The sequence below is a fragment of the Lepidochelys olivacea genome (assembly GCF_965140295.1).
Source record: "Lepidochelys olivacea isolate rLepOli2 genome assembly, chromosome: 24".
Classification (NCBI taxonomy): domain Eukaryota; kingdom Metazoa; phylum Chordata; order Testudines; family Cheloniidae; genus Lepidochelys; species Lepidochelys olivacea.
Window position 1 is genome coordinate 11,570,742 of NC_140434.1, and position 27,313 is coordinate 11,598,054.

At 52.7% G+C, this 27,313-nt stretch overlaps 1 protein-coding gene across 11 annotated transcripts in view; it reads left to right on the plus strand.

The window, feature by feature from the left end:
* Positions 1-1,611: 1,611 nt before the first annotated feature.
* LOC311512626 (serum amyloid P-component-like) overlaps positions 1,612-27,313 on the plus strand; it is a 31,488-nt gene continuing 5,786 nt past the window's right edge. The window contains exons 1-4 of one of the 11 annotated variants that reach the window (XR_014709490.1): positions 1,612-1,776; positions 4,335-4,615; positions 9,077-9,334; positions 10,538-12,033. Coding sequence is in view for 9 of the 11 variants with exons in the window: in XM_084613956.1 (XP_084470082.1) it covers positions 22,344-22,695 (352 nt within the window). In the remaining 2 variants the exon portion in view is untranslated. Of the gene's footprint in view, positions 1,777-1,842; positions 1,931-3,973; positions 4,168-4,334; positions 4,616-9,073; positions 9,335-10,537; positions 12,034-14,559; positions 14,596-18,962; positions 22,696-27,313 lie in introns of those variants that run through there. The other 10 variants (XR_014709491.1, XM_084613958.1, XM_084613957.1 and 7 more) reach the window with 10 other exon arrangements.

Consider the following 27,313-nt stretch of genomic DNA (forward strand, 5'->3'; position numbering starts at 1 on the left):
GGCAGCAGCAGCCGCCTCCCTCCTAACCTTAACCCCAGGGATTGGCACGCTAGCCCGGAATGTGGGAGCCCTGGTTTGATTCCCCCTTTCCCCCGTCTGACAGAGAGAAAGGTTACGAACTGGGGTTTCCTCCTCACAGGGGGTGCCCCTCCCACCCAGCTATAGAGTCAGTCTGACCTGCTCTCTGGCCCAAGGCTGATTCAATTATTTACACAGTGGAACAATTTCAACCGGTGAGTTCAGGGCAGCACATTGTCATGTAGCCAGTGGCAGGGGTGCAGTGAGGGAGGGGGCCCAGACCCGCACCCTGGCTCCTGACTGCAGCTGGGTGATGTAACCCAGACACCCCTCCATCATGGCTAGGACAAATTTGAATGGTGTTGTGACCTGGCTCACAGGGTTGCAACGCCATGCAAATTTGGGGTGGCCGGGCAGGTAAACTGGGGCCCCTCCTTAGCAAAACTGCTGTTCAGATTCCTTCTCCAGCCCTAGATGCCTAAGTCCCAGGAAGGGGCAGGGCTTAGGACATCCCTCTCCCTCTGGTCTGTTTAGGTGGCCTTGGGGGTGCCATTCTCAGGTGTCTAATGCTCCCTGTGCATTGTGTAGGGAGCCCAGGTACCTAACTCAGGGCATCTAGACATCGAAACATTATGCACGGCACTGCAGAGTGTTGCAATGGGCCTGTGTTGAGATCAGGTAAACAAGAGGAGACTGGGCCCAGAAATCAGTGGACCAAAACTGGCATGTCAGAAACTAGGCCTAATGACAGGTTTCAGAGTAACAGCCGTGTTAGTCTGTATTCGCAAAAAGAAAAGGAGTACTTGTGGCACCTTAGAGACTAACCAATTTATTTGAGCATAAGCTTTCATGAGCTACAGCTCATTTCATCGGATGCATACTGTGGAAAGTGTAGGAAAGTGTAGAAGGAAAAGATCTTCCTGCACCTGCACGCCCAGAGAAGGCATGTAACTGTTGATAGTCGGAGGGCACGTACTTTGAACACACTCCCCACAAAAATATAAATGCAAATATAAACTCTGGCCGAAATTGGGGGTCGGGGGAGGACGGGACACATGACCCTGCATGCTCTCCCCACACGTTGCCTCTGCGCACGACAAGATGAGACAGTCCTCCCCAGCTCTGCTCAGCCTGAGAAGTTCCAGTGAAGGAGAGGGACCTGACCAGCCTAGCCAGATGGAGTCCGGATGGAGGACTGTCTGACAAAGTGGGAGACTCTAACCTGTCTCTCTCTTGCCAAGGGGCTCTCCTAGGTTTTGAATGAGCTTGGTTTACAGAACCGAGCGGTAGCAATGCCAGAATGCTGCATGCCTTCTTTTGACACTTTTTCTCTTGTGTATCTTGATCAACACGTTTCCAGTTTTTGGCATGAATTTCCTAGTGTGTTTGCCATGGGACTAAGCAGGCCAAGGTCTCTGCACTCAGAACCCTGAACTGTGTTTCGAGCAATCCACCTGGCTATTGGTGCAGCCTGCTGGGCTCTGCACCTCCAGGGCTCCCCTCTACCACAGCTGCAAATATTTGCTTTCAGTAGCTCTTACTCATTAACCTGTGTGGGCCAGGAGGTGTTCTTTGCCCTCGCACAGTGTTAGTGCTGCCTGAGGAGCAGGGGATATAGCACCTGCATCTGCTCAGCCATTCACTTCCTTTGTGCATTCCTGCCTCCTGGCTCTCCCCTTGGGTTGGCTCTGCAGGGGCTGAACATGGAGAAGTAGCTGCTTTGGTACCTTGCCCTCTTGGGAGCCGTTGCACAAACAAGTAGGTGATGTGATAGGCGGGCTGAGCCCTGTCTGTTTGTCTGTCCGCCTTCCAAACAGTTGACAAACCGTTCCAGGAAGCTATAAACACAAACCCAGGGCCAGGCCCATATCCCAGAATGAGCTGCCCGCTGCAGTCCCTGCCCCAGCACAAGGTGAGCTCAGCCACCCTGCACCAACGGCTGCTCCTCTTCCTGGGTAGCTTAATGTGCTCAGTGCATCTGGCCCACCATTGGCCCCTAGAGTCAGGGGCGGCAGGTTTGTATAATTTTTGGTGGTGCCCAGAACCCGTCCCTGCCCAAACTCCACCCCCCCAACTCTGACCCCCACCTGCCCAAGGCTCTGGGAAGGAGTTTGGGTGGGGGAGGAGGTCTGGGATGCAGGCCCTAGGCTGGGGCAGGGGATTGGGGTGCAGGCTCTGGGTGGGAGTTTGGGGATGGAAGCGGGTGCAGAGGGAGGGAGTGCAGGGGTGAGGGCTGTGGGGTGTAGGGTGAGGGCTTTGGGGTGTGGGAGGGGCTTATGGCAAAAGTAGGGGTGTAGGGGGTGAGGGCTCTGTCTGGGGCTGGGAATGAGGGGTTTGGGGTGTTAGAGAGGTTCAGGGCTGGGGAAGAGGGTTGGAGTGCAGGGGGATGAGGGCTCTGACTGGAAGTGGGGATAAGGAGTTTGTGGTGCTGGAGGGGCTCAGGGCTGGGGTTGAGGGTGTGGGGGGGTGAAAGCTGTGGCTGGGGGTGTGGGCTCTGGGGTGGGGCAGGGCTGGGGATGAGTTTGGGGTGCAGACAGGCTGCTCTGGGACAGGGGCCAGAGAGGAGGACTCCCCCAAGCCCTTTCCCTGCCGGCAGCGGCGAGCTCTCGGGGAGGAGCCCCCCTTTCCTGCCCCCCCAGCAGCACACTCAGCCCCACCACTGTCACTGCATGTGCTCCTAGGGCCCCTCTCAGGTCCAGGAATCTCCCTCGCCTCCCCCGTGGTGGGTGCTGGGGGGAGCTGCGTGCGCCTCCTCCCCTGCTGTTGCCCCTGACTGTAGCCTCACTGGGGGCGAGGGATGGGGCTGCCCCTTGCCCAGCATGGGGCAGGAGTGGTGACTGCGGGCGGGGGGGCCCTGTGCTGGTGGAGGGTCCTGCCGGAAAAGAGAAGGGTCTGAGGTGGAAGGGTAGGCTCAGTCAGTCTGCCCTGGCAGTTGAGATGGCGGCACTAGGACCCTGTGGCAGCAGTTGCTGCAGGGAGGCAGCATGGAGCTGCAGGGCACAGGCTGGGATGCTCTGCTCCGGGGCCAGGGGAGGCAGCAAGCAGGGGCTGGGGAACACTCGGGGGTGGGGGGCGGCAGGTGGGCCAGGGGGGACACCCAGCCCCAAACATTGGTGGAGCTGGGCTCCTGGGCTCTGCATATTGCTGGTGCCAAGGCACCACATGGAGATATAACTCGCTGCCTATGCCTAGAGTCCCTGCAGCTGGAGCCTTGATTTGTGTATGAGCTGATTGAGCTGTGCCACACGACCATGGCCTTGGCACCCGGGCCCAGTCACGGTGCTGCAGGACCTAGTCCTTGGGTTGGAGTCCTGGAGCCATCGCACCGAGGGTTCCTGGAACATGCTTTGGCCTCACACGTGTACTCGCTCTGGGAGGATGTGTTGGGGATAGGGGAGTGGGATGGGAGTATTCGTGGGGGGAGGAGGGAAGCTCACGGGGCCCTCAAAAATATTGGTGGGGGGAGGTTGGAGGAAGGACCCTGCCCCTCCAACGAGAACACAAGCAGGTTTGGGGAGGGGTTGGTCCAGCAGCAGCAGCCACAGTGTCTGGTGACATTCCTGGTCCATGGCCATCAGGGAGGCCAGTCACATACCTGGAGAGAGGGTGGGGGTAGGGTGGGGAGTGCATGCCATGGAGATCCATGGGCCTTGTGGCCTGGTCCCCTGCCCCTCGTGGGTGGCAGGGGGCTTTGTCTCCGGTGGGAGAACGGGGGGGACACATCAGCAGGAGGTGCTAGCAGTGGCCACGGTGCAGCCTGGATGATGCTTACATTGGACTGGGGGGCGAAGGAGGTGGGCGGCCTGCCCACAATTGGCTACATTCCCTAGGCAGGGGGCTGCATGCAGCACACACAGCCAGCTGGGCCATTAGGACCTGGCAGCCCCTGGTTGAAGTGGGCTGGGGTCTCAGATTAGCTCCCAGTGGGACAGAGCTATAACAAGCCCCACTCTCCTATCAAGCGTTTGTGAGCAGAGGGGCCATGGAGACTAAGTGGCCCCTCCAGGCAGGATCCCACTATGCTGGCGTGCAGTGTGGGGAAGTGGTGTGACAGAGTACACCCTTGTGTTCACATCCTACACACTGTTGTAGTAATCTTTATACAAGATATGCCTCATGAAGTACCATTTGAAACCTCAGATTTTGCTGGTCAGTATTGTCCTGATAAAATGTGTGTGGCAAGATTGTAGGTGAAGTTATAAGATTCTCCTGTCTGGTATTTTAAACACATGTTCCACAGCCCTGTTCCAGCAGAAGTCGGCCAACAAGTCTATCCTACACAAAGGAGTGTGAGCATGCCTTAATTTGCATTTCAGCAGGAAACAAAGACATCACGGAGGAAGGGAAACAAACAGGTGAGGAGAAGCCAGCAGGGAACATCCTGCCACATCGACTCTTTGTCTCCTGGTGCCCAGCTGGAAATGTTTTTCAAGAGAGGGACTGAAACTATGAGAAGGAGGAACAAACACCCTAAGGGATCCCGCCCCCCCACTCATCGCATTCACTGCACCTGAAATGGCAAAGAAAGCATTCGTTGGACTCTGGCGGAGGGGTCCTGACCTACAGGGTTTGGTCAGTTGTGCTGCTGAAACGTGAGGTGAGACACTTTGCCTGACTCTGATGGAGTTGGTTAAGTTGGGCATTAGTAAACATCTTGTCTTTATCTTTCTTGTAACCATTTCTGACTTTTAGGCCTAGTGACTAGTACTCACTTAAAATCTCTCTTGTTGTGGTTAATAAGCTTGTTTTATTGTTTTATCGAATCCAGTGTGTTTAAATTGAAGTGTCTGAACAACTATTTGAGATGATAAACTGGCATATTGTGCCCTTTCAGGAATAATGGACTTAATATATTTGAACTGGCCAAGAGAGGGCTGGGCAGTGCAGGACATACATTTCTTGGGGTAAATCTGAGACTGGGGTTGTGTTGGGGTCACCCTGCAGTATAACCCAGGGTGGTGAGAGCCAGTGTGTAACCTACATGCAGCTGGCAGGCTGCAGTCACACACATACCGGGTCAGACCAAAGGTCCATCCAGCCCAGTATCCTGTCTGCCGTCAGCGGCCAATGCCAGGTGCCCCAGAGGGAGTGAACCTAACAGGTAATGATCAAGTGATCTCTCTCCTGCCATCCATCTCCAACCTCTGACAAACAGAGGCTAGGGACACCATTCCTTACCCATCCTGGCTAATAGCCATTAATGGACTTCACCTCCATGAATTTATCCAGTTCTCTTTTAAACCCTGTTATAGACTCATCGATATTAAGGTCAGAAGAGACCATTATGATCATCTAGTCTGAACCTCCTGCGCAATACAGGCCACAGAATCTCACCCACTCACTCCTGCAATAAACCTCTCACCTATGTCTGAACTATTGAAGTCCTCAAATCATGGTTTAAAGACGTCAAGGTGCAGAGAATCCTCCAGCAAGTGACCCATGCCCCATGCTGCAGAGGAAGGCGAAAAACCCCCAGGGCCTCTTTCAATCTGCCCTTGAGGAAAATTCCTTCCTGACCCCAAATATGGCGATCAGCTAAACCTGAGCATGTGGGCAAGATTCACCAGCCAGATACCCAGGAAAGAATTCTCTGTAGTAACTCAGATCCCACCCCATCTAACATTCCATTACAGGCCATTGGGCCTATTTACCATGAATAGTTAAAGATCAATTAATTGCCAAAATCATGTTATCCCATCATACCATCTCCTCCATAAACTTATCGAGTTTAATCTTGAAGCCAGATAGGTCTTTTGCCCCCACTGCTTCCCTTGGAAGGCTGTTCCAGAACTTCACTCCTCTGATGGTTAGAAACCTTCCTCTAATTTCGAGTCTAAACTTCCTGATGGCCAGTTTATATCCATTTGTTCTTGTGTCCACATTGGAACTGAGCTTAAATAATTCCTCTCCCTCCCTGGTATTTATCCCTCTGATATATTTATAGAGAGTAATCATATCTCCCCTCAGCCTTCCTTTGGTTAGGCTAAACAAGCCAGGCTCCTTGAGTCTCCTTTCATAAGACAGGTTTTCCATTCCTCAGATCATCCTAGTAGCTCTTCTCTGTACCTGTTCCAGTTTGAATTCATCCTTCTTAACCATGGGAGACCAGAACTGCACACAGTATTCCAGATGAGGTCTCACCAGTGCCTTGTATAACGGTACTAACACCTTATCTCTACTAGAAATACATCGCCTGATGCATCCTAAGACCGCATTAGCTTTTTTCACAGCTATATCACATTGGCGGCTCATAGTCATCCTGTGGTCAACCAATACTCCAACGTCCTTCTCCTCCTCCGTTACTTCTAATTGATGCGTCCCCAGCTTATAACTAAAATTCTTGTTATTAATCTCTAAATGTATGACCTTACACTTCTCACTATTAAATTTCATCCTATTACTATTACTCCAGTTTACAAGAGGAAAAGGAGTGCTTGTGGCACCTTAGAGACTAACCAATTTATTTGAGCATAAGCTTTCGTGAGCTACAGCTCACTTCATCGGATACATTCAGCGTTGCCAAGAAGGCTAATGGCATATTGGGCTGTATTAGTAGGAGCATTGCCAGCAGATCAAGGGAAGCGATTATTCCCCTCTATTCGGCACTGGTGAGTCCACACCTGGAGTATTGTGTCCAGTTGTGGTCCCCACATACAGAAGGGTTGTGGACAAATTAGAGAGAGTCCAGCAGAGGGCAGCGAAAATGATTAGGGGGCTGGGGCACATGATTTACGAGGAGCGGCTGAGGGAACTGGGCTTATTTAGTCTGCAGAAGAGAAGAGTAAGGGGGGGATTTTATAGCAGCTTTCAACTACCTGAAGGGGGGTTCCAAAGAGGATGGAACTTGGCTGTTCTCAGTGGTGGCAGATGACAGAACAAGGCGCAGTGGTCTCAAGTTGCAGTGCGGGAGGTCTAGGTTGGATATTAGGAAACACTATTTCACTATGAGGGTGGTGAAGCACTGGAATGGGTTACCTAGGGAGATGGTGGAATCTCCATGCTTAGAGGTTTTTAAGGCCGGGCTTGACAAAGCCCTTGTTGGGATGATTTATTTGGGGTTGGTCCTGCTTTGAGCAGGGGGTTGGACTAGATGACCTCCTTAGGTCTCTTCCAATACTAATATTCTATGATTCTATAGGGGGCTATGGAAGAGCCTGCTCTCACCCCAGGGCCCAGAGAGGGGTTGTCAGTCTCCACCAGTTCATGTTTATTGTGACTGTCAACAAAACGAGGGTCAGGAAATGTTGGAAGGGAGAAAACACTTTGATCAGCACCTTGTAGAAGAGGGGAGAGTCACAGGTGTCAGGGGACACATTTGTCCTAGTAGGACCTCCCACCCTTCTGCGGGGTCCCACACCACCGAATCCAGCACTGATGCCATATTCATGCCCCAAACCTGAACCAATGTGTGAGAAGAGGCTGGGAGGCAGGGATGGCTAACACCTCTGATGTCCCCTAGCCAGGGATTGCTGCCCTGCAAGGCCACTATGCTCCCAGGCTGATGGGCTGTGACAGATTAGGTGCCCAGGACTGTCCCAGATCCATCAGCGCCAGGGCTACAGGAATGACAGCTCCATTCCCTGGGCCCCAGCTCCTGTGGGGAGCTGAGACCCACATGAGGTTACCCCTCCCCCAGTGCCCCTGGACATAGATCTGTCATGGGGAGCCCTCCCCCAACAAGGGCACCTGAGCCCATACAGCTCTACCCCCAGCCACCGGAGCTGGGGAAGGGAGAAGTTGCTGGGAAGGGCAGCTCAGAAGCAGACCCAGCAAGAGCTGAGGCCAGTGGCTGCAGCAGAGCCCTGGGGATGTAGGATGCATGACTGACTGGTCTGTGGAGCTTTACCTGCGCTGACTGGCTGTTCACTCCAAACCCTCCCTTGCAGTCTCTGCACCTCAGCTTACTAACCCCCCAGCCTGTTCTCATTCTCCTCCCCTTCCTCTTTGTTTAGCTAATCTCCTCCCAGCCCAAAACACCCCCCAGGAAACACAAAGGAAGAAACAAACAAAAGAATCATGGCTTGCCCATGCCCTCCGGAGCCACAGATCTGCTTGCACATCACGCCCCACCCCACCCTGCCGCGCGCCTGGCTGGTCTCTTCAGGTGTGAGCTCCCCTGACTCTTGGCGCATGCCCATGGTATGTGCCATGCTTTAAACTGGGACGCTGGTCTCTGGAGGCACAGGATTCTTCACTGCTTTGGAGAGCACAAACCCTCAGGGCCCTGTGTGTAACAGTGCTCCGCCTACAGTGTGCCTCTGTACCACGACAACCCTCGCTAGCAACAGGGAATGCAGTGGGGGGTGTCCAAAAAGTTCAACCACTGTGAAAGTTCAGTTATCGCTGTAAGAGCTTTGCCCGCCCTTGTGTGTATCCCTTCCATCTACCCAGTGCAGATGGACAGATAGGAGCTAGCTGTGCACTAAAGAGAGCAGAATGGCCACAGCGGCACAGGCAGAGGGTTGGACTAACCACTCGAGTACAACTCCACCCGACCCTCTGGGTACCTCCTTGGGCAGTCACGAGCCACCACAATCAGAGCCACACTGCTACCATGTGCCTGTCTCCCCACTCTCCTTAGCACTACAAAAAGTAATTTTCCCTCTGTTGATATTCACCCCTTCCTGTCAACTGTTGGGAATGGGCCACATCCACCCTAATTGAATTGGCCTCGTTAGCACTGACCCCGCCACTTGGTAAGGTAACTCCCATCTTTTCATGTGCTGTATATTTATACCTGCTTACTGTATTTTCCAGTCCATGTCTCTGATGAAGTAGGCTATAGCCCACAAAAGCTTATGCCCAAATAAATTTGTTAGTCTCTAAGGTGCCACAAGGACTCCTCGTTGTTTCTACCCACTCTGAGACTCACACCTCCCACCTGCTGTGTACACGTGCACTTACTGTGCATCTGTTCAGTGCCCAGCCCAGTGGGGCTCCAGTCTCCGTGGGGGTCTCTAGGTACCACCATAAAATACTAACAATAATAATTAATAAACGGCCCCCAGAGACCTGTGTTTACATCACAATCTCAGCTTTCATTTCTTTCAAAAAGTAGGTTTTTAGCTCTCATGATTGCAGAGAAAAGATTGAAAAGATGACCTGAGTGTAATCAACACAGCAGCACCTTCCTGAGTCTGCAGAGAGTCTGAGATACTCACTCTCCAAAGGGGACCTACTCCAGTCATCTCAATGGAGTGTAAACTTCCAGCCCCACTGCTCCAAGCCCTCCACCCCCACCCCAGGATTGTGCATGTGGCAGAAGGGGAAGGGTGAAGTGATCCCTTCCGCTAGCAGCTATACCCCGGCTTCTGGGGTAAGTATTGGGGGGTACAGGGGAGCCTGTTTGGTGGGGAGTGGGGCCCCTACTGCTGCTCCTGGGGGAAGAAAGGGGTCTCTGCCTGAGAGAGTAATAGGGCCCCAAACACTGCTACTGTAAGTGGAGGGGCTTGGGCCATGGTGGAGATTCTGTTCTATTCTATTCTAGTTCTTCCCCCACCCTGCTTGCTCTACCTGAGTACCTTAATCCAGCCTTGACAGCTCCTGCACAAATAGACCCCTCATTAGCAACAGAGGAATCTTGCTTGGAAGTGTCACTAAGAGAGAGGAACTTGCTTGGACTCCCTCCCTCTCCTAATGGACATTAGAAGTTGCATTGCATGACTTCCAGTCAGCCAGCCCCAGTGCCAAGGAATAGGAAGTCTCACTATATGTCTACACTACGAAATTAGATCAAATTTATAGTCGATTTTTTAGAAATTGATTTTGTACAGTCGATTGTGTGTCCCCCCACTTAAGACCATTAAGACCATTAAGTTGGCGGAATGCGTCCACAGTACCAAGGCTAGCGTCGACTTCCAGAGCGTTGCACTAGGGGTAACTATCCCTCAGTTCCTGCAGTCTCTACTGCCCATTGAAATTCTGGGTAGAAATCCCAATGCCTGATGGGGCAAAAACATTGTCACGGGTGGTTCTGGGTACGTCATCAGGACTCCCCTCCCTCTGTGAAAGGAACGGCAGACAATCATTTCGCACCGTTTTTTCCTGGGTTACCCGTGCAGACGCCATACCATGGCAAGCATGGAGCCCGCTCAGCTCACGGTCACTGTACGTGTCCTGGCTGCTGGCAGATGTGCTACTGCATTGCTATACAGCAGCAGCTCATTGTCTTGTGGCAGCAGATGGTGCAGTACGACTGGTAGCTGTCGTCATCATCCTCTCCTGGGTGCTCTTGGCCGACCTCAGTGAGGTCTGTCAGGGGTGCCTGGACATAAATGGGAGTGACTCCAGGTCATTCTCTTCTTAAGTTTCGTCTCATGGAGATTCAGTCTCCCTGGAAATGATTTGGCTACAGTCCTACTGCACTGTCTGCTGGCAAGCACCCAGGAGATGACAACGGCTAGCAGTCGAACTGCACCATCTGCTGCCAGCCTACCCCTTGCTCCCCCCCTCCCTCCGTGAAGCAATGGCCAACAATAGTTTCTCGCCTTTTTCCGTGTGGGTGCCATATTGCTGTCAGCATCGTCATCCACCTGCCGCTTCTGCTGCCACTCTGCTCTCCTGCAGATGCCATGCCACGGCAAGCATGGAGCCCGCTCAGATCACTGTGGAAGTTATGAGCGTTGTAAACACCACACACGTTATCCAGCAGTATATGCAGAACCAGAAGCTGCAAAAGCAGGCAAAGAGGCGACGGCAGCGCGGTGACGAGAGTGACGAGGACATGGACACAGACATCTCTCAAAGTACGGGCCCCAGTAATTTGGACATCATGGTGGTAATAGGGCAGGTTCTTGCCATGGAACGCCGATTCTGGGCCCAGGAAACAAGCACAAACTAGTGGAACTGTAGTCTTGCAGGTCTAGGACGATTCCCAGTGGCTCCAAAACTTTCGCATGTGTAAGGGCACTTTCATGGAACTTTGTGACTTGCTTTCCCCTGCCCTGAGGTGCAAGAATACCAAGATGAGAGCAGCCGTCACAGTTGAGAAGCGAGTGGCGATAGCCCTGTGGAAGCTTGCAATGCCAGATAGCTACCAGTCAGTCAGGAATCAATTTGTAGTGGGTAAATCTACTGTGGGGGCTGCTGTGATCCAAGTGCCAACACAATCACTGAGCTGCTGCTATCAAGGGTAGTGACTCTGGGAAATGTGCAGGTCATAGTGGTTGGCTTTGCTGCAATGAGATTCCCTAACTGTAGTGGGGCCATAGACGGAACCCATATCCCTATCTTGGCACCAGAGCACCAAGGCAGCGAGTACATAAACCGAAAGGGGTACTTTTCAATGGTGCTGCAAGCACTGGTGGATCACAAGTGACGTTTCACCAACATCAACATGGGATGGCCAGGAAAGGTACATGACGCTCGCATCTTCAGAAACTCTGGTCTGTTTCAACAGCTGCAGCAAGGGACTTTCTTCCTACACAAGAAAATAACCGTTGGGGATGTTGAAATGCCTATAGTAATCCTTGGGGACCCAGCCTACCCCTTGCTCCCATGGCTCATGAAGCCGTACACAGGCAGCCTGGACTGTAGTCAGGAGCTGTTCAACTATAGGCTGAGCAAGTGCAGAATGGTGGTAGAATGTGCATTTGGACGTTTAAAAGCGCACTGGCGCAGTTTACTGACTCACTTAGACCTCCGCGAAAACAATATTCTCATTGTTATTACTGCTTGCTGTGCACTCCACAGTATCTGTGAGCGTAAGGGGGAGACGTTTATGACAGCGTGAGAGGTTGAGGCAAATTGCCTGGCCACTGATTACGTGCAGTCAGACACCAGGGCGGTTAGAAGGGTACAGGAGGCCGCAGTGTGCATCAGAGAAGCTTTGAAAACCAGTTTCATGACTGGCCAGGCTACGGTGTGAAAGTTCTGTTTGTTTCTCCTTGATGAAAACCCACCCCCTTCGTTCACTCTATTTCCCTGTAAGCCAACCGCCCTCCCCTCCCCACTTCAATCACCGCTTGCAGAGGCAATAAAGTCATTGTTGTTTCAAATTCATGCATTCTTTAAACTGTCAAGGTAGCCCGGAGGGGTGGGGGAGGAGGGAAGCATCGGGTGGGGTCGGGGAAGAGAGAAGAACAAGGCCACACTGTACTTTAAAACTTAGTGAACGCCAGCTTTCTGTTGCTTGGGCAGTCCTCTGGGGTGGAGTGCTTGGGTGCCCGGAGGCTCCCCGCCACCACGTTCTTGGGCGTCTGGGTCAGGAGGCTATGGAACTTGGGGAGGAGGGCAGTTGGTTACACAGGGGCTGTAGCAGCGGTCTGTGCTCCTGCCTTTCCTGCAACTCAACCATACACCGGAGCATATCAGTTTGATCCCCCAGTAGCCTCAGCATTGCCTCCTGCCTTCTGTTAGCAAGCTGACACCACCTATCATCTTCAACCTGCCACCTGTCCTCGCCTTCATATTGTGCTTTCCTGGACTCTGACATTGCTTGCCTCCATGCATTCTGCTGTGATCTTTCAGTGTGGGAGGACTGCATGAGCTCAGAGAACATTTCATCGCGAGTGCATTTTTTTCGCCTTCTAATCTTCGCTAACCTCTGGGACAGAGATGATTGTGTGAGTATTGAAACATTTGCAGCTGTGGGAGGGAAAAAAAGGGAGAGTAGTAGTTAAAAAGACACATTTTAGAGAACAATGGGTAGACTCTTTTATAGTGAACCTTGCTGTTAACATTACATAGCACATGTGCTTTCGGTACAAGGTCGCATTTTGCCTTTTATATTGAGGTCTGCCAGTTTGGTGTCAGAGATCACACATGGAGGGCCGGGCAACAGAATTCGGCTTGCAGGCAGCCACGGTAAGCCACAGTCTTTTGGCTTCTTTAACCTTCCTAACATGTGGGAATGGTTTCAAACAGCAGCGACCCCATTTCCCATACCAAGCAGCCGTTGAGTTGGCCATTTAAAATGGGCTGGCAATTTAAAAGGAGGGGCTGCGGTTTTTGGGTTAACATGCAGCACAAACCCAACTTACCCCCCCCCAACACACACACACAATTCTCTGGGATGATCGCTTCACCCGTCCCCCCACCACGTGGCTAACAGCGGGGAATATTTCTTTTCAGCCACAGGCAAACAGCCCAGCAGGAACAGCCACCTCTGAATGTCCCCTTACTAAAATTACCCTATTTCAATCAGGTGACCATGAGGAGATGTCCCTGGAGGATTTCCACTCCATCCCCAGACAGGTTAACAGACATTTCCAGTAGCTGTACTGGCTGCGAATGCATCATAGAATCATAGAATATCAGGGTTGGAAGGGACCCCTGAAGGTCATCTAGTCCAACCCCCTGCTCGAAGCAGGACCAATTCCCAGTTAAATCATCCCAGCCAGGGCTTTGTCAAGCCTGACCTTAAAAACCTCCAAGGAAGGAGATTCTACCATCTCCCTAGGTAACGCATTCCAGTGTTTCCCCTCCCTCTTAGTGAAAAAGTTTTTCCTAATATCCAATCTAAACCTCCCCCACTGCAACTTGAGACCATTACTCCTCGTTCTGTCATCTGCTACCATTGAGAACAGTCTAGAGCCATCCTCTTTGGAACCCCCTTTCAGGTAGTTGAAAGCAGCTATCAAATCCCCCCTCATTCTTCTCCTCTGCAGGCTAAACAATCCCAGCTCCCTCAGCCTCTCCTCATAAGTCATGTGTTCTAGACCCCTAATCATTTTTGTTGCCCTTCGCTGGACTCTCTCCAATTTATCCACATCCTTCTTGTAGTGTGGGGCCCAAAACTGGACACAGTACTCCAGCTGAGGCCTCACCAATGTCGAATAGAGGGGAACGATCACGTCCCTCGATCTGCTCGCTATGCCCCTACTTATACATCCCAAAATGCCATTGGCCTTCTTGGCAACAAGGGCACACTGCCGACTCATATCCAGCTTCTCGTCCACTGTCACCCCTAGGTCCTTTTCCGCAGAACTGCTGCCTAGCCATTTGGTCCCTAGTCTGTAGCAGTGCATTGGGTTCTTCCGTCCTAAGTGCAGGACCCTGCACTTATCCTTATTGAACCTCATCAGATTTCTTTTGGCCCAATCCTCCAATTTGTCTAGGTCCTTCTGTATCCTTTCCCTCCCCTCCAGCGTATCTACCACTCCTCCCAGTTTAGTATCATCAGCAAATTTGCTGAGAGTGCAATCCACACCATCCTCCAGATCATTTATGAAGATATTTAACAAAACCGGCCCCAGGACCGACCCTTGGGGCACTCCACTTGATACCGGCTGCCAACTAGACATGGAGCCATTGATCACTACCCGTTGAGCCCGACAATCTAGCAAGCTTTCTACCCACCTTATAGTGCATTCATCCAGCCCATACTTCCTTAACTTGCTGACAAGAATACTGTGGGAGACCGTGTCAAAAGCTTTGCTAAAGTCAAGAAACAATACATCCACTGCTTTCCCTTCATCCACAGAACCAGTAATCTCATCATAAAAGGCGATTACATTAGTCAGGCATGACCTTCCCTTGGTGAATCCATGCTGGCTGTTCCTGATCACTTTCCTCTCATGCAAGTGCTTCAGGATTGATTCTTTGAGGACCTGCTCCATGATTTTTCCAGGGACTGAGGTGAGGCTGACTGGTCTGTAGTTCCCAGGATCCTCCTCCTTCCCTTTTTTAAAGATTGGCACTACATTAGCCTTTTTCCAGTCATCCGGGACTTCCCCGGTTCGCCACGAGTTTTCAAAGATAATGGCCAATGGCTCTGCAATCACAGCCGCCAATTCCTTCAGCACTCTCGGATGCAACTCGTCCGGCCCCATGGACTTGTGCACGTCCAGCTTTTCTAAATAGTCCCTAACCACCTCTATCTCCACAGAGGGCTGGCCATCTCTTCCCCATTTTGTGATGCCCAGCGCAGCAGTCTGGGAGCTGACCTTGTTAGTGAAGACAGAGGCAAAAAAAGCATTGAGTACATTAGCTTTTTCCACATCCTCTGTCACTAGGTGGCCTCCCTCATTCAGTAAGGGGCCCACACTTTCCTTGGCTTTCTTCTTGTTGCCAACATACCTGAAGAAACCCTTCTTGTTACTCTTGACATCTCTTGCTAGCTGCAGCTCCAGGTGCGGTTTGGCCCTCCTGATATCATTCCTACATGCCCGAGCAATATTTTTATACTCTTCCCTGGTCATATGTCCAACCTTCCACTTCTTGTAAGCTTCTTTTTTATGTTTAAGATCCGCTAGGATTTCACTATTAAGCCAAGCTGGTCGCCTGCCATATTTACTATTCTTTCGACTCATCGGGATGGTTTGTCCCTGTAACCTCAACAGGGATTCCTTGAAATACAGCCGGCTGTCCTGGACTCCTTTCCCCTTCAAGTTAGTCCCCCAGGGGATCCTGGCTATCCGTTCCCTGAGGGAGTCGAAGTCTGCTTTCCTGAAGTCCAGGGTCCGTATCCTGCTGCTTACCTTTCTTCCCTGCGTTAGGATCCTGAACTCAACCAACTCATGGTCACTGCCTCCCAGATTCCCATCCACTTTTGCTTCCCCCACTAATTCTACCCGGTTTGTGAGCAGCAGGTCAAGAAAAGAAAAGTCTTCATCCCAAGTCTTCAGGACAAATTGATCATTAAACACGCTTGCTTTTAAACCATGTATTATATTTATAAAGGTACACTCACCAGAGGTCACGTCTCCGCCTGGTGGGTCCGGGAGCTTGCCTTGGGTGGGTTTGGGGGGTATTGGCTCCAGGTCCAGGGTGAGAAACAGTTTCTGGCTCTCAGGGAAAACAGTTTCTCTGCTTACTTGCTGTGCGCTATCTTCAACCTCCTCTTCCTCCTCCTCATCTTCCTCATCCCCAAAATGTGCATCCCTGTTGCGTGATAATCCATTGATGGAGTCAAAGCACAGGGGTGGGGTAGTGGTGGCTGCACCCACTAGAATGGCATGCAGCTCATCATAGAAGCAGCAGGTCTGGGGCTCTGACCCCGAGCGGCCGTTTGCCTCTCTGGTTTTTTGGTAGGCTTGCCTGAGCTCCTTAAGTTTCACGCGGTACTGCTGCAGGTCCCTGTTATAGCCTCTGTCCTTCATGCCCTTGGAGATTTTTTCAAATGTTTGGGCATTTTGTCTTTTGGAACGGAGTTCTGATAGCACAGATTCGTCTCCCCATACAGCAATCAAATCCCGTACCTCCCGTTCAGTCCATGCTGGAGCTCTTTTGCAATTCTGGGACTCCATCATGGTCACTTCTGCTGATGAGATCTGCGCTCATCTGCAGCTTGTCATACTGGCCAAACAGGAAATGAGATTCAAAAGTTTGCGGGCCTTTTCCTGTCTCCCCCAAATTCGACCCGGCAAGGTCGATTTCAGCACTAGTACCCTCATTGGGGGAGGAGTACAGAAATCGATTTTAAGAGCCCTTTAAGTTGAAAAAAATGGCTTTGTCCTGTTGACGGGTGCAGGGTTAAATCGATCTAACGCTGCTAAATTTGACCTAATCTCGTAGCGAGAGCAGGGCTTATATATTGAAGCTGAGTTTAGTGCTGTTCTTATCTGAAAACTAGCCAGTGTCTCTACTGGGCTTCACTACAGAGACAGAGCTAAATAAATGGCACTGTCTTAGGTCCTTGCAAAATGTGAATTAGTTTTTTAAAGTCCACGCAAAATCCACTGGTTTATGCCATGCAAGGAAAGCAGACTTTCTCCATTAAAAAGAAAACAGTCGAGTCTTATTGTCTGCTCATATAATTTGATTACAGTGCAGTGTGAGCCATCAGCATTATCATGTGACCAGCCCCCAGGAAAGCCTCACTTGGGGCAAAGAGCTGGGGGTGCTGTTGCAAAGGGCAGGGTTTAGATGCATACTCAGTGCAATGCCCTGCCTTGTTCTGGTGAGGTAAGTGGCAGCCCCTGGAGAGAACAGGAGATGTGCATTTACTGTGAAGGCTGCTGGCCTTCCCTTGCAGAAAGTCTTGTCACTGTTCTTCCCAGATCCTATGCCACCAGAGATGCTTACGGAAAAAAGCTGAGCTGAATTCTGCAGCCCAGCCTGTGGGGCAGTCACACACCACATCATCTCGGCCAGGGAGGAGCTCTGTTCTTTTACTGGCGCTGAGGACCTAAAACGTCTGAAACTTAGCCATTCTGCCCAGACTGGAGATGCTGAGTTGCACCGTCCAGGGCACAAATGATCTAAGAAAGTCCCTGCAATGAGGTCCAGGGCTGAAGTCCGTACTCAGTGAAAACTCCCACAGCTCACCAGGCCCAGAATGGAAGTTCTCACTGAGTAAAGACTAAAAATCTCAGAACTGGGGCCAGTAATTTGTGCTGTTCTCACCTTAACTGAGCGTTCCAGTGGTCTGTCTGGGCAGTGTGGAGAAGGCCATAATGCTCAAGGGCTCCACCCTAGGGAATCCCCAGTCTCTCCCTAAATGACGGGTTTTAACAAGATTTCCAGTACAAGCCTGATTTGCTCCCGTTTCCCTTGGTTTTCCCAAAAGCCCTTAGCACTTCCAATGTTGCTTGTGTCCTCAGTAGCCAGAGGAAAATTTGTTTGAAATTTTTGAACTGAATGAAAAAAAGGTGTGTGGTGGGGGAAATAGTCGACTTTCCCTAACTGGTCCGGGCACATCTGAGCCTTTCAACAGTGGCCTCTGATTTTGGGAGGCCAACCTCAGGTACCTCGGGCCTGTCTCTCAGAGAATCTGAGCAGCCCAGCTCTCGTTGACTTTGCATTGTGGGTGGCATCTGTGGGTGCTCAACCCTTCTGAAAATCTGGCCCAAGAGGTGTCCAGTTAGGCATCCAAAATGACTGGCCACTTTTGAACGTGGAGCCCTTTTATCTGAAAGGTACCTCGAGTGGGGTATTTTAGGGAGTTCTACAGTGCTGGTCTCTGTAGTGTCTAAGTGCTAATTTGCTTCATTCTTGTGCATGGGGCAATTTCCGTGGACACTTGTTTTTGTAGTTATTCACCTTGGACATAGGAGCAGATGATGCTCTGCCAGGGATTGGCAAACATAATGAAGCCTTTTAGATTAAATTACAAAATTAGGGGCTATTTGCAGGAGTAAGAATTACTCACTCGAGTAAAGGTTGCAGATCCAGGTCCTTAGTGGCTGAAGAGGATGCAGGGGATGTGCTGTATGTGGATGTTATTCAAGCATTTCATTCTCTGTTTCATTGCAATCTCACTCACCATTCAGATTGGCTTGGAAATGACACTAGCGCATGGGCTGAGAACTGGCTGCAGGCCTGAAAACTTGTGAGCCATGTAACATGCTGGGGTGCTAGCCCAGTGCTGCTGCAGGGGTCTGAGATAGCATCATCTGGTTTCATAGATTCCATGGCCAGAAGGGACCACTGTGATTGTCTAGTATAACACAGGCCAGAGAACTGTTAGAAAAATATCCGTTTAATCTCTTCATTAACACCATAGAAGGGGGTGTAATGGCAAGACACAGAGAGACCGAGAGCTCCTGGCTAAAGGGAAACAATGCACCTGAGACAACAGAGAATGCCTGAGAATCCTTTCCTGTGCACCCAGCTGATCCCTGCCTTCGGCGAGGGCGGGGATGAGCGGGATTCATGCTACTAGTCTCCTTCCTTATGTTTGCTTTGCGGTCGCTTTGGGTCTAACGACGAAAAGGCCCGTGAGCTCTGCCAGGAACTCCTTTGGGACTCATTTCCACCACTGCAGGCTAAACAGCCATGTAGAGTGTTCACACACATTGTGGCACCAGTTTAACCAGAATGTCCACGCTGCTATGTTTACTGCACTAGCTCGAGCCCTGCTAGCCTAAGTCTCTCTAGCTGGGCTAGGAGGCGTCCTGCCTGCTGCCGTGTGGCCAAGCCCTTGGAGGGGGTGTATTCACAGGGGGAACTGAACGAGGGGGTGATTGGAGCTGCGCAGAAAGCAGGGGCAGAAGGATATGGAGAATGCCGTGGGCACATTCCCTGGCGTTTCTCTTTAAGAAGCTGGTCTCAGTGGAGGCAGCTCTGAGCTCTCAGCCTTCCCATCCCCTGGCTCCTGCCCACTCTCTGTTTCACTGTCCTCTCTAATTCGGTCTTTCCTAAACAGCACAGACCCTTCAATACCTGTAGTTCAGTCATGACGACTATTCCACCATGTTTCTGTTATCCCTAGAATAGCTGGTTTCACTTCCCGCACCAGTAGCTCTAGTTCCTCCATTTTGTTACCCAGGCTCCTCGCACTGGTGTACAAACATCTTCATTTTTGCTGTTTGGCCTCACTCACATTCTGTACCCGATTAGGCATGGACACTCTACAGCCAGTATGACCTGTTAGACTGGTATCCACACTGCCCTTCCTCCTTATGTCCATTCTCCTACCCACGGCTGTATTCTTTCTTACTTCGTTTTCTTCCCTCTCAATGTGAAAATCCGGTGTGGAGATTACCTGGACATCTCCCAACCATCCCCACAAATTCCTAGTTTAAAGCTCTCTTAATCAGTTGTGCCAGCCTCCATCCTCAAAGTCTATTTCCTTCCCTACTCAGATAAAGTCCATCCTGAGAGAACTGTCCTCTGTCCATGAATGCCTCCCAGTGGACATACATCCCAAAGCCCTCCTTATAGCACCACTGCCTGAGTCATCTGTTGATAGTCATAATCTTGTCACACCTTTGTTGCCCTTCTCTAGGAACAGGCAGAATCCCACTGAAGATCAGTCCTAGCCTTCACAACTTCCTCAGGCAAGGAGTTCCACAGGTTGATTGTGTGCTTGCTGCCCATTCATTTCATTTGGTGGCCCCTAGTTCTTATATTATGGGAACAAGTAAATAACTTTTCCTTATTCACTTTCTCCACACCACTCATGATTTTATATACCTCTATCATATGCCCCCTTAGTCTTCTCTTTTCCAAGCTGAAAAGTCTCTTTAGCCTCTTTAATCTCTCCTCATATAGGATCCGTTCCAAACCCCTAATCATTTTAGTTGCCCTTCTCTGAACCTTTTCTAATGCCAGTATATCTGTTCTGAGATGAGACCACATCTGTACGCAGTATTCAAGATGTGGGCATAACATGGATTTATGTAACGGCAATAAGATATTCTCCGTCTTATTCTCTATCCCTTTTTTTAATGATACCTGACATCCTGTTTGCTTTTTTGACTGCCGCTGCACACTGTGTGGGCGTCTTCAGAGAACTAGCCACGATGACTTCAAGCTCTTTCCTGATTTTCTGATCCTGGACGGGAAGGTCTGTGTGTTCCCCAAGAGGTCCAACGACGCATGCGCCATCCTGTCACCAAGGCTGGAGAGGCTGCAGCAGAGCTTCACCGTGTGCCAGAGACCCTTCAGCCACCTAGCCCGGCCCTGTGGCCTCTTCTCCTGTGCCACCAGGGACACAATGACCAGATCCTGCTCTGCCAGGAGAGCCCCACTGAGTATCAGAGGCACGTGGGCGAGAAGCCCCTGACGTTCAGTGTCCCACCGAGCAGCAGCAGTGCCTGGCCTGGGACTCGGCCACGGGGCTGGTGCAGCGGCGGCGAACAGGCAAGCCTTAGGCAGGAAGGGTGCTGCCGAGGGCTGAGCCGGCGATCGTCCTGGGGAAGGACGAGGACTCCTACGGGGGCTCATTAGATGCCAATCAGGCATTTGTGGGGAGGTGAACATGTGGCGTTATGTGCTGTCGCCTGAACAGATGGGGCAGCTGCACAGGGAGAAGCTCCCAGCCCCAGTCCAGACAGGGCAGCCCGGAGTTACCAGCTCCAGGCTAGGGGGTGACGGAGCCCATGGTGCACCACGGTGCACTGAGGCCGCGAGCAGTCAGCGCCCAGGAACCTGGAGTGGGGAGGAGTGGGAGGGCCCTGGGAGATGGAGGGAGCCACCCGGCTCCTGAGCCCTGGGAGCGGGGGACACGCTTTTCACAAGCGACTTGGGATTTTGGGTGTCTCAGTTTGTGGGACACCTGGAAGGGCCCAGCTCCAGAGGGGGCTGAGCAATCTGCTGCCAAGACCTGGCCGTTCCAGGGGCCCCAAATCACTCGTCGCTTATGAAAACATTGGCCCTTGTCTGGGCCCATTTGTGCCTGATGGGCTTCTCTGGAGGCCCCCCCGTCTCTGTGTCACTATTGAGTCCGATGAAGTGAGGAAACCTGCCGGGGCCTCTGCTGGTAGGGCTCCGAAATCAGCAAGGGGTGGGCAGGAGCCTCCCACGCAGAGGCTGTGAGCTCCCCGCGTGGATGGGGAGATGGCTGGGGATGGGCCCACAGCACAGCTAATGCAACGACCCCTCTGCTGCTACCCCTCCACTGCTGCACTCATCACCACCACAGAGAGCTGGGCCCAACCAGCCACTGGCCATAGTAGCTCACGGTGAAGCCCTGCAATCCTGCCCCACCCCGGCCTTTCCTATTCGCCCTCCCAGAGTAGGGCAGCAGCCTGAACCAGGGGCACATTCATCTCTGTGCTGAGAGTTGCCTGGACACTGAGCAGAACCAAAGTCCAGTGCTGGGACCCCTGAGACACTGCTTCCCCCGTGTTCCCACCGGCATAGGCAAAATCCCTCCCAGGGCCGCTGCCTCCTGCCATGGGGACTAGTGCGCTTTTTGGGCCTCAGCCCTTCAGAATAGCAGGGTTGAGCTGGGTGAGATCTGCTTCTACCCGTCTCCTAACAGAGCCAGCCAGGGAGCTCCAGCAAGCCCTCCAGTAACTGGCCTGGCCACCACTTGGTGCTGCTCTGAACACCCTGTCAGCACCAGCATAAACCCTTGTTCCAGCACGGATGTCACCTGCCAGGTGCATGACATCACATGCCATCCCAGGGACCCAGAACTGCTGCTTCCCAGAATGCATCAGCCAGGGAAGCGGCTGATGGGTTAGAAACCACTGCAGTCTCCTGGCACCTGGCAGGCAAGTCTAGGCGGGCTGTGGGGAGAGGGTGTTTCCGACCCTGGATGAGGGCCCTGCTGCGCCTGCACCCAGCATATGGTGTAACAAGGAGCCGTGCTGGGCAGGGCCATGGTGCCCTGGGGGTGATGGACACAGAGAGCACGTGGTCAGCTCATCGCCCCTTTACCTGGCCTGGCCTGGCTCTATTACGGCGGCAGGGTGGGGGTGGGGGTGTTCCCTGTGGGCTGAGCCTCCCCTCCGTCCCCGTCAAAAGCTGCTGTCCTGGAGACCATTCCATAGCCAAGGTAGGCTGGAGGGTGCTGTGGCTGGAGCCTTTGCCAGCAGCTGTGAGAGCGCTGGCCCCGAGGCCAGCACTGCAGCCACGGCTGTGCCAGATGCCCTGCATGGCTGCATGTGGCTGGCTGAGCCCTTTTCCTTCCCTCCCCCCCCACCTCGGGAACAGCCTGTTCCTTCTTGAGAGAAGCTGTTGAAAGTGTGGCTGGTTTCCCCTGTGCAGCTCTAATGAGTAACTGCCATGATCAGCAGCCCTGCAACCTCCCAGCCCCACCCCCTGCATCTGCAACTCTGACTGCACCCGACCTGCAAATACTGGAATATTGTTTACCCATTGATTCTGCTGCTGTCACCACTGGGGATATAAATCAGGGCTGGTCCCCCTGGTCTCTGCGCTTGGGGACTAGCATTGCCTGGGGCAGGTTTCAGGGCAGAGCAGCCCTGGCCTCCCACCTCCCTTCTCTGTGTTCCTGCCCTGCTAACACTCCCCTCTGGGTCTCTCTGCAGGTGAAGAATATGGAGAAACTGCAGCTTTGGCTCCTCGTCCTTGCTGGCTTCTCAGGAGCGGTCACGCAAACAGGTGGGGTAGAGCTGGCTGTGCCAGGGGGCCGAGCCCTGGCTGAATCTGCAGAAGGATGGGGCTGGCCCCTGGCTTCTGCAAGGTTTAAGATGACCCTTGTAATTGCAATGCTGCTGCTGCTGCTGCAAAAAGCAAATGCAATTTTAGGTTTCATTACCAGAGGCACAGCATGCAAGTCCCGGGTGGAGATAGCACTGCTCTGCTCAGTGCTGGTGAGGCCTCAGCTGCAGTACTGTGTCCAGTTTTGGTCCCCAATGCATAGAAAGGATGTAGAGAAACTGGCAAGGATCCAGAGCCAAGCGACCAAGATGATCAAGGGGAGGGAGTTCAGGCCATCTGAGCACAGGCTGAAGGAACTGGGAAGGTTTAGTTTGGAAAAGAGGAGATTAAGGGGGAATATGATAGCGAGCTTCAAATACTTGAAAGGCTGCCATAAAAACGATGGAGAAAAGTTGCTCTCTCTTGCCACGGAGGGCAGGACAAGAGGCAGCGGGTTCAGACTACAGCAGAGCAGATTTAGATGAAAAACTTCCTAACGGTAAGAACAGAAGGACAATGGAGCAGATGCGTAGGGAGGCTGTGGAAGCTCCTTCACTGGAGGTTTTCAAAAGGAGGCTGGAGCCATCTGTCTGCGATGGTTTAGCCCAACAAATCCTGAATCTTGGCAGGGGTTAGACTAGGTGACCCTGGCGGTCCCTTCTAACCCCAAGGGTCCATGATTCCAAGCCCTCTTCCTGGCTTGCTTGTCGAGTGCGTGGGGAGAGGAGGGGACGAGCCGGACTGGGTGCTGGGACCCTCACTCACTCAAGTCCCTTTGCTGCAGCGGGCCTGGGTGCTGGGGGAAGCTGTGAGCTGTCTCTGCAGTGACAGTGTTCCCAGGTTCTTGGCTCAGCAGCTCCTCACACTGAGAGTTGCCCCCCACAGCAGCTGCAGAGAAAGGGAAGAGAGGAAAACAAGGGAGGGAGAAAGGAGGTTGTGGGGGAGGACAGGGCTCCATGGGGCATCGGCCAAAGCACTCACCTCCCAGCGCTAAGTCTCATTGCCAGATATACTGCACAGCCCCGGAGAGAGGTGCCTGGGCAGAGATGTGTGTGTGGGGAGCTTAGGGCTGGGATAACAGGGGGCTGCAGGTCGGGATTGAGGGGCATCGGCAGAGCTGTGTACACAGGCCCCTGCTCTTGCTGTGCAATGGGCCGTGGATTGTGGCCACGGGCAGAGGTGAGCGCATGCATGGCTGGGAAGGGCTGTGAATGTCCAGGGATAGGAATAGCAGTTTTTTCTGCAGGCCAGGGCTGGAGGCAGCCCAGACTGGAAGGGCAGCAGGTACCGCGATCAGGGTCCCATCTCTGGGCACAGCGTGAGAGGGAAGCTCGCCCTCTGTCAGCCCAGCCTGTCCGACGCCAGCCAGGACTGAGCCTCCTGTCTGAGAACATGGCCCAGGTTCCATCCAGCCTCAGCAGGCACAGGGCCAGCTCCTCAATGGGTGCAAATCAGCAGAGCTCCAGTGACATGACTTGTTGTGCCTTGTTAACACCAGCTGCAGCTCTGGCCCCACATGTTTCCTCATGGGAGAGATTGGAAACCTAGATTGAGCCATTTTCTGACAGGCTAAAATTTCCTGCATCCGAGCGCCCATGGGGACGAGGAGCAGCTCCCCTACGGGGAGCGAACAGCACCACCCCTCGCAGGGCACATTTCACCAGGGGATCCGCAGGTACCATGCAGATGAGCTGGGATTCACTCACAGATCGCCCCCTCCACCAGCAGGCAGTCACCACGGGGGCGGGACCCAGTGGCTGTCTGTGCCCAGCAGCTGCATGGCAAAGCCCTGGCGCTGGGTGCAAAGAGGGATGGTGTCTGCAGGGGATTGTGGCTGGTGAACGCACTGGGCTGAGCTGGAGTCTGACAAGGCCTTGCTGTGGGGATCAGAGTGCCAGCCTGGTCAGACAACTGGCACCTTCCTACCAGTCAGCTGGTTCCATGTGAATTCTGGGTCACACCAACTGATTTACTGATTCCAGTCCACCGAGCCGGGGTGAATCCATTAGCTGGGTGCCACAGGGCAGGGTGCCACGGGGCAGAAGGTTGGCAGGGAGGGGCCAGTGCCAGGCGCGTGGGTGGCAGCGACTGGGCAGGCTTGGCCGGAAGCCTTGGGGTAGAGCAGATTCAGCCAGGTGCTGTGGGGGATAGAAAGGCTCGGACCCCCACAGCACCTTGGGGTAAACAGGCTCAGACAGGCACTGTGGAGTAGGTAGGAAGGGGGCCAGGCGGGCTTGGCTAGGTGCCCTGAGGCAGGAGGGGAGCCGGTCAGACTCAGCCAGGTGCAGTGAGGAAGGGGGGCTGGCTCCTGCCCCCCTGAAGGCTTGTTACACTCTGTGACGAGTTGCTTGGAGTCTCCTGGGGCTCGGCAGGCTCAGCCCAGCTCAGTCCCCTCTGCAACGGGGAGGGCCGTGCCACCGTGCCTTCCATTGACCTTATGCGGGGCTGGGCAGGGCGACACGCTTGCTCCACAAGCAGGAACGGAGCAGGCGGGGGAGCCCCATTGGCCTGTGGCCCAGGAGGCTCTGGAGTCCAGCAGTCTCTGGACTCATCAAGCCCTCGGATCGCTACCCCTTCCTGCTTCTCCACGTGGGCACCAATGATACTGCCAAGAATGACCTTGAGCGGATCACTGCGGACTATGTGGCTCTAGGAAGAAGAATAAAGGAGTTGGAGGCGCAAGTGGTGTTCTCGTCCATCCTCCCCGTGGAAGGAAAAGGCCTAGGTAGGGAGCGTCGAATCGTGGAAGTCAACGAATGGCTACGCAGATGGTGTCGGAGAGAAGGCTTTGGTTTCTTTGACCATGGGATGGTGTTCCATGAAGGAGGAGTGCTGGGTAGAGACGGGCTCCATCTTACGAAGAGAGGGAAGAGCATCTTTGCCAGCAGGCTGGCTAACCTAGTGAGGAGGGCTTTAAACTAGGTTCACCGGGGGAAGGAGACCAAAGCCCTGAGGTAAGTGGGAAAGCGGGATACCGGGAGGAAGCACAGGCAGGAATGTCTGTGAGGGGAGGGCTCCTGCCTCATACTGGCAATGAGGGGCGATCAACAGGTTATCTCAAGTGCTTATATACAAATGCACAAAGCCTTGGAAACAAGCAGGGAGAACTGGAGGTCCTGGTGATGTCAAGGAATTATGATGTGATTGGAATAACAGAGACTTGGTGGGATAACTCACATGACTGGAGTACTGTCATGGATGGTTATAAACTGTTCAGGAAGGACAGGCAGGGCAGAAAAGGTGGGGGAGTAGCACTGTATGTAAGGGAGCAGTATGACTGCTCAGAGCTCCGGTACGAAACTGCAGAAAAACCTGAGTGTCTCTGGATTAAGTTTAGAAGTGTGTGCAACAAGAGTGATGTAGTGGTGGGAGTCTGCTATAGACCACCGGACCAGGGGGATGAGGTGGATGAGGCTTTCTTCCGGCAGCTCACGGAAGCTACTAGATCGCATGCCCTGATTCTCATGGGTGACTTTAATTTTCCTGATATCTGCTGGGAGAGCAATACAGCGGTGCATAGACAATCCAGGAAGTTTTTGGAAAGCGTAGGGGACAATTTCCTGGCGCAAGTGCTAGAGGAGCCAACTAGGGGGGGTGCTTTTCTTGACCTGCTGCTCACAAACCGGGTAGAATTAGTGGGGGAAGCAAAAGTGGATGGGAATCTGGGAGGCAGTGACCATGAGTTGGTTGAGTTCAGGATCCTGACGCAGGGAACAAAGGTAAGCAGCAGGATACGGACCCTGGACTTCAGGAAAGCAGACTTCGACTCCCTCAGGGAACGGATGGCCAGGATCCCCTGGGGGACTAACTTGAAGGGGAAAGGAGTCCAGGAGAGCTGGCTGTATTTCAAGGAATCCCTGTTGAGGTTACAGGGACAAACCATCCCGATGAGTCGAAAGAATAGTAAATATGGCAGGCGACCAACTTGGCTTAATGGTGAAATCCTAGCGGATCTTAAACATAAAAAAGAAGCTTACAAGAAGTGGAAGGTTGGACATATGACCAGGGAAGAGTATAAAAACATGCTCGGGCATGTAGGAATGTTATCAGGAGGGCCAAATCGCACCTGGAGCTGCAGCTAGCCAGAGATGTCAAGAGTAACAAGAAGGGTTTCTTCAGGTATGTTGGCAACAAGAAGAAAGACAAGGAATGTGTGGGCCCCTTACTGAATGAGGGAGGCAACCTAGTGACAGAGGATGTGGAAAAAGCTAATGTACTCAATGCTTTTTTTGCCTCTCTTTTCACTAACAAGGTCAGCTCCCAGACTGCTGCGCTGGGCATCACAAAATGCGGAAGAGATGGCCAGCCCTCTGTGGAGATAGAGGCGGTTAGGGACTATTTAGAAAAGCTGGACGTGCACAAGTCCATGGGGCCGGACGAGTTGCATCCGAGAGTGCTGAAGGAATTGGCGGCTGTGATTGCAGAGCCACTGGCCATTATCTTTGAAAACTCGTGGCGAACCGGGGAAGTCCCGGATGACTGGAAAAAGGCTAATGTAGTGCCAATCTTTAAAAAAGGGAAGAAGGAAGATCCTGGGAACTACAGGCCAGTCAGCCTCACCTCAGTCCCTGGAAAAATC